We start from the raw sequence: 10,566 nt of genomic DNA on the forward strand, positions 1-10,566 counted from the left end.
AAAAAGCATACGTAATTTCATGCTTAGGAAATTATCGACTTGTCCAAAAGTTGAAAAAGATAATAAAGTAATGTAAAAACTATACGAAAATATAATAGAGCCTGATCCAACCGAATATTCCAACCGACCCGAAGTTCGTAGTGAAAAGCAACCCGCCAACTCTAGCAGCTCTGATCCGGTACCGTCGATCTCTTGATTCTCTTCCTCTTCGACTTCCCTCGCTGCTCGCCTGGCTCCGACCCAACAACACACGACGACGAAGCTCCATCGCCCCCCTCACTCACGCCTCCCCGATCCGAATCCTTTATCGGTATCTGCTTTGTGCCGGAATCCGGGACGCTGTGTTTCCATGAGTTCAGGGTTTGGATCGAGGTCACGCAGCACTCTTGCCAGTCGAGTTCGTTCAGGTCGGCGATTACGTCCTCCAGAGCCACGAACGCCAACGACGAAACGTTGTCGTTCAGTGTGCAGCGCGAGGGATCCATGAGATCCAGTGTGTTCACTGCGTCGGTTACCACTTTCTGTGGCAATGTTGAAACAGAGGATGCGTAATTAGGATCCGTTTGGTTAATGAGAAAATGTAAGAAATTGAAACAAATTTGTAGGTTATTCAGATAATATTTTGGCCAAGTTTGTGAAGCTTTTGACTCTCTTTTGGAACAAAAATAACAGAATGTTCGTTGTGTTTGTAAATGCACTCCTTCAACAGAATGTTTATTGTGTTCGTAAATGCACTTCTTCCATTTTCTCTATACCAAATATAGGGAAGTAAAAGAAGATACAAATGATAACACTCACTTATTGAGCTAAGATTACTTCTCCGTTTTGTTTCTTTTTAAATTCAGAAATAGAAACGGTAGAAAGAAAAACTATTCGATCAGAAGTAAAACTTCCTTCTATTCTGTCCTTTTTTTCTCGGCAGCCAAACAGAGCCTAAGACAATTGCAGAAACAGTAAGAAAGGAAATCAATTGTCACCTTAGGAGCTCTGTAGATTTTCCTCAACCCGTGCATGTCGATGACCTGCGAAATAAAAACCATGTGTTGCACCGTTCTTACAAGTTCTTTTGCTTGGATTTGGAGCGATGAGATTGAAAGAGTAACGCGGAAATTCAAAAGAAGGAAGGTAGGAAAATAAAGATGAAGGAGACAGGAAGAACCTGGTTGAGGGATTGGATCGTGAGACGGAGTTGCTTATGAGACAGAAAGAAATCGACGTAGTTTTCTAAGGTCATCTTCTTCTGCTTCCTGCGATAACCCATTCTTAACTATTGCCTCTATGCTCCCTCTTCCGCTTCAGTTGGGGGAACGTGAAAAGAAAAAACCAACTTTTTATAGACTTGAACCAAAGTCCATATTGAATTGCTCGACTAATTATTTGCGAGAAATATTCTAATTATAAAATAATTATATAAAAATAATTTTTTAAATTAACGTAATTTATCAAATTATAAAATTACTTATATTATAAAATATATATAACGAATCATATGAAATTACATTAATTAATAAAATTATTTTTATGTAATCTATTTGTAATTATAGTACTTTTCATTATATATATTATACTCTAATTAATATTTAAATTTATTATTTTATAAACAATAGTTAATTTAATATTAATGTTAGATAAGTAGGATGTACATAAAGTACCGCACATTCATTTAAAAAAAAAAAAAGTAAGATTCTATTATTAAAAAAATGATATATTTAGGTAGATTTTAAATTTAATTATTTTTTTAAAAGAAATATGCTGAACTTGAATTATAAATATTATTTTTCTTAATTCAATGATTGATGAGAAGTCTATAAAACTGAGATGAGAATGTTGTAAGTAGAATAAATTTTCATATGGATAGTGAGATGATTTTAGATTAAAGTTAAAAGTTATATAAAATATTGTCAAGATATTATTTTTTAATATTATTATTATTTTGATATTTGAAAAAATTGAATTATTTATTATATTTTGTGTGAAAATTTAAAAAAATTATAATAATAAAATTAGATGAGTTGAGATAGTTTCTCAATCTAAACAAGATTGTATGATTGATTTGGTTTTTGAACCATTTAATTGGGTTGGATGTTTAAGTTATGATCACTTCATTTAACAATATCCACTCGAAGAAAATCTCTACTGTTATTATACCACTACGATTTTAAATATCATCGTGTTTTTTTAATTAATTTTTTATAACCATAAATCCATAAAAAATCCTATTAATGTGGGTTATTTATTTATAAGAAATGATATTTGCAGTCGTGAATGTGTAAGTATCGTGTAGTCGTTTTGAAAAAAGTGAATAAATATGAAATTCACATGAAAAGAAATTATTTTTTTAATAATAAATCTCACTTTTTTTTAAAATAACTGCACGATATTTATACATTTTACGACTATATATAGCATTACTCTTTATTTACTGATCACAATTATTTCTTGTCATTATGCCAAAGCTAAAAACTTTGTAATTCTGACTCCGGTCCGATCTTCATTGAACTCTACTCTGACTCCTGACTCCGGTCCGATCTTTATAGTAGATCATCAACATAAATAATTTCTCTTTTGTAGAAAATAAATTAAAATAAAAATACTTATAATCTATTCTCTTAGGAAAAACAAAAGTAAAAAAAGAAAATTGGGTCACCAGCCACACAGGCGGATCCACGTTGGGCTTAGCGAAAGTTTTTTGAAATTTCAAAATTCCCTCTAAATTTTATTGATAATTCTATAAATATAGAGAATGGCTCCCCTCCGCCACAAAAAAAAAAAAAAAATTATAATCCCCATATGCTCTTTAGAATTTTCTAAAATTTCAATATATTTAAAAATACCTCTCTTCGATTTTTTTCCAATAGTCTTACAATTTTGTATAACTTCTATATATTATCTATTTTCAAGGATGCAGCCTCACTAAGATTAATTTAAACTAAATTTATGAAAAATAATAAATTTTTTAATATGAATCCCAAAGTTTTTTTGTTATACAATATTAAATTTCTTAAATTGAAACTCAAAGTGAAAATATAAGAAAACTCATTAACGGTTAATGATTTATATGAAAAATAGTTGACATATTTTATTCTCTAGACTTCATTTTAGTAAGAAAAAATTTATTTAAGATCTGAATTATATCATTATATGTTTGATGTGACGTGAAAATATCTAGATTTTATATGAAACTTAATATACTACATTACACAATAGAATGAAAAATTGCCTTCTAAAAGATCACTTAATAGATTCTATAAAAAAAAAAAAATTTTAAATATTTAATTATAAAAATAATAATGGATAAATATTATTCCATGAAATATTATCATCATAAATATGAAACATATATTAAGTTGTATTTTTAGAATTATATTTTTACATAGATGTATCAAATTATCAAGATCTAGTTTTATATATACTTATAGTTTTTTTATTTTTATTTTACATAAATGTGTCGCACATAGAAAAGTTAGCCTCTAAAAAATGTGAGTTGCCATGGTGGCCAAAGTTCCTGAAGATATGAGAAATGGAGAAAGATTTATTACTGAGCAGCCCCATAAGTTCCTCCCAGTAATCCTCCAGGTACCAAACATGGCACTTAATTACTAGTCTCAACCAATTCACAACAATCATGGAGTCCATTTCTAATTTCCACATTATCCCCCAGCAGTAAAGCCATAAACTCTACATAATTATTGGTTCCATTTCCAATTGGTGAAGAAAAGGCTTGGATCAGACTACCAGCAGCATCACGTAAAAGTCCCCATGCACCTGCCTTCCTCGGATTTCCTCTACTAGTTCCATCAACATTCAATTTAATCCGACCCAATTTTGGCCTATGCCAGTGAACAACCTGCATACTTTTCATGCGTTTGATTCTTGGTTGGATATTCAAGTCAGCTAATATTCTCTCATCTTGCCAAAAAAAAAAAGGTTGGGTTACACGAAACTTCTCACTGATTTTAACAATCTAGAACTTAAAGCTATGCCATGTCTCCTCCACTGATTCAGCGTTCCCTTCCATCCGAGCTCTACACCTCTGAAGCCAGAGATGCCAGGTTGCTATAGCAGGAAATATGCCAAGTAGAATCCCTCTCGTGGATTTCTTTGAAGCTCTATGAAACCATGCACTCACTGTCTCAGACCATTTGCCAAATTCAGTTCTCCACATGCCCACCTGATGAGCACATTTACCCCAGATAGCCTTCGCCACTTCTCCTGTAGCTAAAATATGATTCAAATCTTCATAGGCCCCTTCCCCACAACTGTTACATTTAGAAACAACGGGAATCCCAACCCTCATTAATCTGTCATCCAAGCTAAGGGCATTGTTGAAACTCTTCCACATAGTGATAGCTGATAGATATCTTCTTAGGAAGGCATGGATGCCAAACCCAATCGGCCCATTGGAGTTTTGAAGCTCTTACCCTTATGCACTCCCAAGCACCTTTGGTAGAGAAATTTCCATCCACTTTAGCCAGCCAAACTAGTTGATCTGCACCCTCTTTAAACCCACACATAGAATTAACAATATCATGAGTTTTTTGTGGACCAACCAATCGAAACAGGAGGTCCAAATCCAAGCCATCATCCAACCAACATTCTTTCAGTTTCAATCGAGGCATAGAAACCTGAATTAAAACTAGCTGCAACAGTTTCCTCTCCTGGCCATTTATCATACCAGAAGAAAATCTCACCATGTTTTGAGAATTCCAAGATAGTAGGGATGCACCTTATCAACATCTTCCAAAACCGATACCCTGTATTAGAATTAACAAGTGAAATATGCACATCCTTTACATATTTAGACTTAAAAAACCGAGACCACAAAGAATCCACTGTCAATAATTTCCAAGCAAGCTTCATATGTAACGATTTCTGAACATCTTGAAACTTTTGAAGTCCAACAACCCCTCACTAGCTGGTAAACACATCAAATCCCAACTTTTACAATGAAGCTTTGGCTTTCCATCCTCACTTTTAGATATTTTTTGCTACCATTTGAGCAAATAACAATATCATCCGCATATAGTAGATGAGATATGATCGGTGCACCTCTTGGATGAGAAAAACTACCAATACGCCTTTCATGAAACCTTTTCTTCAAAATTCTAGATAAAATTTCTTCGACCATGATAAACAAATGAGAGATAGGGTCTCCTTACCTCAAGCCCCGAGCTCCTTGAAAGAAAACCTTGGGAACACCATTCATCACCATCGAATACCATGGGGAAGAGATACATTGCCTTACCAAATTACAAACAATTTCGGAAAAACCAATCGCCAACATCACATGAATCAGAAAATTCTAGTCAATGCTATCATATGCTTTGGCCATTTCAGTTTTCAAAACATTACCCCCTCGGACAGTCTTATGGAGACTCTGTATTAGTTCCTGTGTCAAACTCACATTCTCAAAAATACTTCTACCTGGAATGAAAGCACACTATTCCTCAGAAATAAACCAAGGAAGCAAGGGGGATAAGCAAACCACAAGAATTTTGGTACATGCCTTGTAGAAGACCGAGCACAAACTTAGAGGGTGAAATTTGTCAAAAAGTTTTGGGTTATCCACCTTCGGAATGTGTACACGATATGAAGCTGTAAACTCTTTTGGAATGATACCCCCTAGAAAGAAATCATGCACAATAGCCACCACATCCTCCCCAACAATATCCCAACAAGTTTTATAAAAACCAGATCCAAAGTCATTTGGACCTGAACTACTATCAGCAGGGATAGAAAACAAAACATCCTTTACCTCTTGGATTGAAGGAAGCTATGTAAGAGCATTGTTGTCGTCATCTTGCACCAGTTTCTCAAGCCAAATTGCTAAGTCTGGAAGAGAAAACTAATGGTTAGAGGATACGAACGTCTAAAAATATTCCACCGCTCCCAGATGGACCTCCTCAGGCATTTTCAAAAATATCTCCTTATTAATCCTCTCTCACCTGTTTCGAGTGTTTATTGGCCATAACTCGATAAATGGAAGAGTCAGCTTCCCCTTTGTCTAGCCAAATCTACTTAGCTTGTTGAGCCAACTGGGTTTCCTCTCTACCAACCCACATAGACAGCTCCACCTTAGAAGCCAACAAATCCATCTCCAGATCCTCCGAAAACCCCTCCTGCAATTGCTCTTCAAGCAAACAGATTCTTGCCTCTAAGTCTCTAATATGGTTAGTAGTCCACCCAAAAACTTCTCAGTTCCATCTTCAAAGTTTTCCCCTCAAGGCTTTAAGCTTCCTCACAAGTCCAACCATACCTACAGCAGCTTGATCCACCTTCCAAGCATCTGTAACATAATGTTTAAAATCGTGATGACTACTCCACATTTGCTGGAACCTAAAAGGATGAAAACCATAATTGCACTCTTTAGGCTTCATGTGCACCTGAATAGGAGCATGGTCTGAACTTACCCTTGGAAGATAGGCGGGAAGTCCAACATCCATGCTGAGTTTGTCAACACCCTATCCAGCCTAGCCCAGCTCTGTGATCTGTTATTATGCCCATTACACCAGGACATGTGATTTCTAGTGAAGTTCAACTCTGATAATCCTACACTGTTTATAAAGGAATTAAATTCCTCTATAGCAATGCGAGGCCTAGGCCTCCCTCCAATCCTCTCTACATCATACCGGATTATATTAAAGTCTCCAAGAACCATCCATGGAATATTCCCCTAATTCAAACTTTGAAGAGACTCCTAAAGAGTTCTACATTCTCCATACAAGCATTTGGCATATACAGAGGAAATATTTCGTTGACTACCATTTATATCCATGACCAACGTAATGCTTTGGTTACATGAACTCAACACAGTAATGTTTACACCTCTAGCCCACAACACCTAGAGCTTACCTTCCTCCTTTTTCGACACACTACCTTTGAAAGAAAGATCATTTTGTAACCTTCTCAATTGTCGATCATCCCCAAATGGTTCTGATAGAACTAGAATTCTAGGTTTCTTCAATTTCACCAGCTTCATCAACCTCTTCCTTGAGGTACCAAGACCTCTGATATTCCAATATAAATATGGCTGCATCATAAATTCAACCGTGCAGGCCGACTTATGACTCGCAAAGAACTCCTCAGTCTAGGTCGCATCTCTTTCTCAATGTTCTGACTTTTCTCTTCATTATCCAACAATATATATCCTTCTCTCTTGAATATGAGTCTCAATGTAAGTCCCATCCCCATCAGAGAAGGATTTTGGAAAGCTATCAATCACCCGATCAATGCTTGCACTTTCAGATTATAGAATTGCACTAGATTGTGGCAACTCTTTTTCATGAGCATCAACCGAATCTACCAACTCTTCAATTTCCTTGCTCACCTTTTCTTCTACATACCTGGAAGGAATAGAAGGACCCTCTCCAAGCACCATAACATTATCTTCAAGAGCCTGTGAATTATCCCCAATAATGTATGTCGAAGAGATCACAATCTCTCTAGGCTTCACAAGCGCGACTTCTACCTCCTCCTCATCCACCACTTCCTCAATAATAACCAAACCCTCCTGAGCAATATGTCCTTCACCTTCAATGGCAACATCATCACATGGCTAAATATCTCCCATTCTACAAAGCAACCTCAACGTTGATCAATTCTATGTCATCTTGCTACACCTTCTCTAAATTATTCTTGGGTACCTTCTCCTCCTCTTCATTGATTACAGGAATAACTTGCACTACATCAGGATTAGCCGTTTTCAAAACAACCTTCTCTACCGAAGGTTTTTGCACCCACTTCAAACCTTTCTTCCCACATTCTCCTTTACCAGCATCAAATTTTGCCTTTAGCAAATCTTTTTTACACGTTTTCTTATTGTGCCTCTACACATGACAAGAAATACAAAAAGCAGGCAATGTCTCATACTCAATTTCTTGAAACCTACTGCTAGGTTGTTTGGGGGCACCAATCCAAAAACTATGCAAAGGCTCCATTGCGGTATCCATCTCAACACAGACTCAAGCTCCATCAGTTCTAGTAGCACAACGGGTACTATTATCACGTCGAATAAAACGACCAATCGGCAAAAGAAGGTTTCGAAGGAAGAATTCATGATAAAAATTTGGAGGCAGTCCTAGGAGAACAACCCAAATTGTAACACGAGAGGGTTCCGCATCTTCAAAGTAATTTGTCATCTAGTGAAAAATTTGATAGGGCACTCCTTCAACATCACAGACCTCTCGGTAAAAGGCCTCACGGAAATCCTTCTCCTTTGAGAAACGTAGAAAAACATGCCGCGTTTTCCTCATGCTAGACACCACCGGTTGAGACTCCAAGCCCTAACGATTACATCTAGACTGGGCCGCTAGCGTAGGAACTTCATCATAAGGGAAAATACAAATGGCTGAGCAGACTTTTCCATCGAAAACATCACACATAATTCGCCATCTATGATTTTTGGAGGCCTCAAAGGAATATCCACCTCAGGAAGAGGAATAAGAGTCTGCGAAACCATGTCCACGAAAGACCATGGTCTCACAAGAAATGTCGGGTTGCCCTAGGGGGTCCAACGGCAGCCATGTAGCACAAAAAGCCAAAACCCTAGCAAAGCTCAAAATAGCACCCTTCCATGTAAGCTCAAAATAGTAAACAGGGGGATTGTAATGCTGCTAGCCTTTAAGAATTTTTCTTCTTAATGCAGTACTAGATATGAAAGATCCAATCGCCTAAAAACAAACCATACTAAATTTTCTCAAATCTCATGTAATAACCCCGAAAGAAAATTAGATCAAAAGTATTTCTTTAATTTTGGATATAGTGATCTAATTGAAAATATAGGAAGTTCAATGGATTAAACTAGTAAGAGTTTCATTTCAAAGTCAATTTATGATCCTTATAGAGAACTCAAGAATTCTTGGATTTAATTGAGGTACGTAGGATCATAGTTAGACAAGAAAAAATTGCACCATTGGACTTTTAGTTGGAATTTTTAGAAATTTATGATGTAATGAATGTTTTTTTGTGATTTTTGAATGCCGAGTGGCCCAACGAGGGAGTGCCACGTGTCACATAAGCTTGCTACCAAACTCTACTGATTTTTCCATTTTTTATTTTTGTAGCGTTTAATAGCAGCTGGAAAGTGCATAGAGCAACATGACACATGGTTGGATACTCACCCTCCATTTGTTTAAAAGTTTATTTAAAAACCTCATAGGTGGCAAAAATGTATTGTGAGCAAGAATAGGCTAAGGGTGTCAAGGTAGTGAGCATTAAGTAGTAGGTCATCCCTTTCCTACTATACTTCTCTTCTCACATTTCATTCTGTACAAAACCAAGACACAACTCCTCATATTTCTTTGCTTGTTTTCCTCCAACACCACCTGGAGTTCCACCTTCAGTAGCCCTTTACATTTCATGGACAACACACATCTCATTTTAGGATCAATCCAACATGTGTCAAGGTAGTGAGCATTAAGCAGTAGGTCATCCCTTTCCTACAATACTTCTCTTCATTTCGGTCCTATCTATCGAGATTATCCCCTCTCATACATTCCTCTAGTTTTTCCTTCCCAAGATTCATAACACAAGTCTCTTGTAAGAACCAAGAACAAGAGAGAAACAAGATAGAAATACCACCTCTTAACAAGATAGAAACACATAATCTCAGTACTTTTGTGTTAGAATTGTTAGTAAGTCCTTGAGTATAATTTTTGGAAGTATAGGTTGATATTGTATAGTCTCTTGGTTGGATTTGGGTGTTTTGTTTAGACTTAGATAAGACTTGATTACAATTTGCATAATTTAGATGTTCAAGAAAAATGACATATTACAAGAAGATTAAATTATAAGCTCAAGATGCATGGTTAGATACATGTTTCGGTTTGTACATTTGTTGTGATTTGGAGTTTTTCTTCAAATTTATCTTGAATTACTTGTTTATTTGGGAATGATATTTTTCAAAATTGAATATTAGCATGAGTATGTTTAGAAGCAACGAACTCCACATTGAGCTTAGGTTTGTATGTTTACTGCTCAAAGTTGTGTTAGTTATTATCTTTGTGCAAATCTAATTATTTGTGATGGAGTTTCGGTGAGTAAAAATGTTATTAATTTTTTTTTTGGGATGAGGTTAAGAGATAATGTTGGTTTAAAGCTTACAAGCACAAGATTAGGCTTCAACTTGCACTTAGTGATATGTTTATGTTCATGAAATTCGGATTTGGTGTGTTCTTGGGTTGGTGTGTGATAAATCCTATTATAAGTTATAAATGGATAGAACAAAAAAGACATGTGGTTTATGAAGTTTTATGAAATTTGGGGCTAAATCACAAATATTGAAAATTTATGGGCTTATAGGGAAATTTTGAGAGTTTTTATACATTTTTTTTAAGTGTTGGAGGTTCGGTTTATATATAGTTTTCATGATTTATTAGAAGTCTCTAACTTTAGTGTATCTTTTATTTCAGCTCACGGAGGTTAATCTATAAGCAAGAAGTTTGTAAGTTGGCTTCTAACTTACCCACGATAGTATTTATGTCTTTATGAATAATGCTATTCATTAATGTCATTCATGTTCTAAACTTTCTGAATGATATCTGAAATGTTTATCTCATATTATATTGT

At 35.6% G+C, this 10,566-nt stretch overlaps 1 protein-coding gene across 1 annotated transcript; it reads right to left on the reverse strand.

Moving 5' to 3' along the window:
- On the reverse strand, nucleotides 1-1,286 carry LOC108981160. The gene is made up of 3 exons (XM_018952246.2): nucleotides 1,160-1,286; nucleotides 978-1,022; nucleotides 1-521 (listed from the first exon to the last, which is right to left on the reverse strand). Exons 1-3 carry the CDS (start codon nucleotides 1,259-1,261, stop codon nucleotides 162-164), a joined length of 507 nt encoding a protein of 168 aa, XP_018807791.2. The 5' UTR covers nucleotides 1,262-1,286; the 3' UTR covers nucleotides 1-161.
- Nucleotides 1,287-10,566: the final 9,280 nt, after the last annotated feature.

This window comes from Juglans regia, chromosome 10, assembly GCF_001411555.2.
Source record: "Juglans regia cultivar Chandler chromosome 10, Walnut 2.0, whole genome shotgun sequence".
Classification (NCBI taxonomy): domain Eukaryota; kingdom Viridiplantae; phylum Streptophyta; class Magnoliopsida; order Fagales; family Juglandaceae; genus Juglans; species Juglans regia.

Excerpts from the sequence above, each read along its gene's own strand:
- LOC108981160 (XM_018952246.2), bottom strand. The coding sequence starts at position 1,261 with ATGGGTTATCGCAGGAAGCAGAAGAAGATGACCTTAGAAAACTACGTC. Across the intron at positions 1,023-1,159 it reads CGATCCAATCCCTCAACCAG|GTCATCGACATGCACGGGTT; the intron begins GTTCTTCCTGTC and ends TTTATTTCGCAG. Across the intron at positions 522-977 it reads AAATCTACAGAGCTCCTAAG|AAAGTGGTAACCGACGCAGT; the intron begins GTGACAATTGAT and ends ACATTGCCACAG.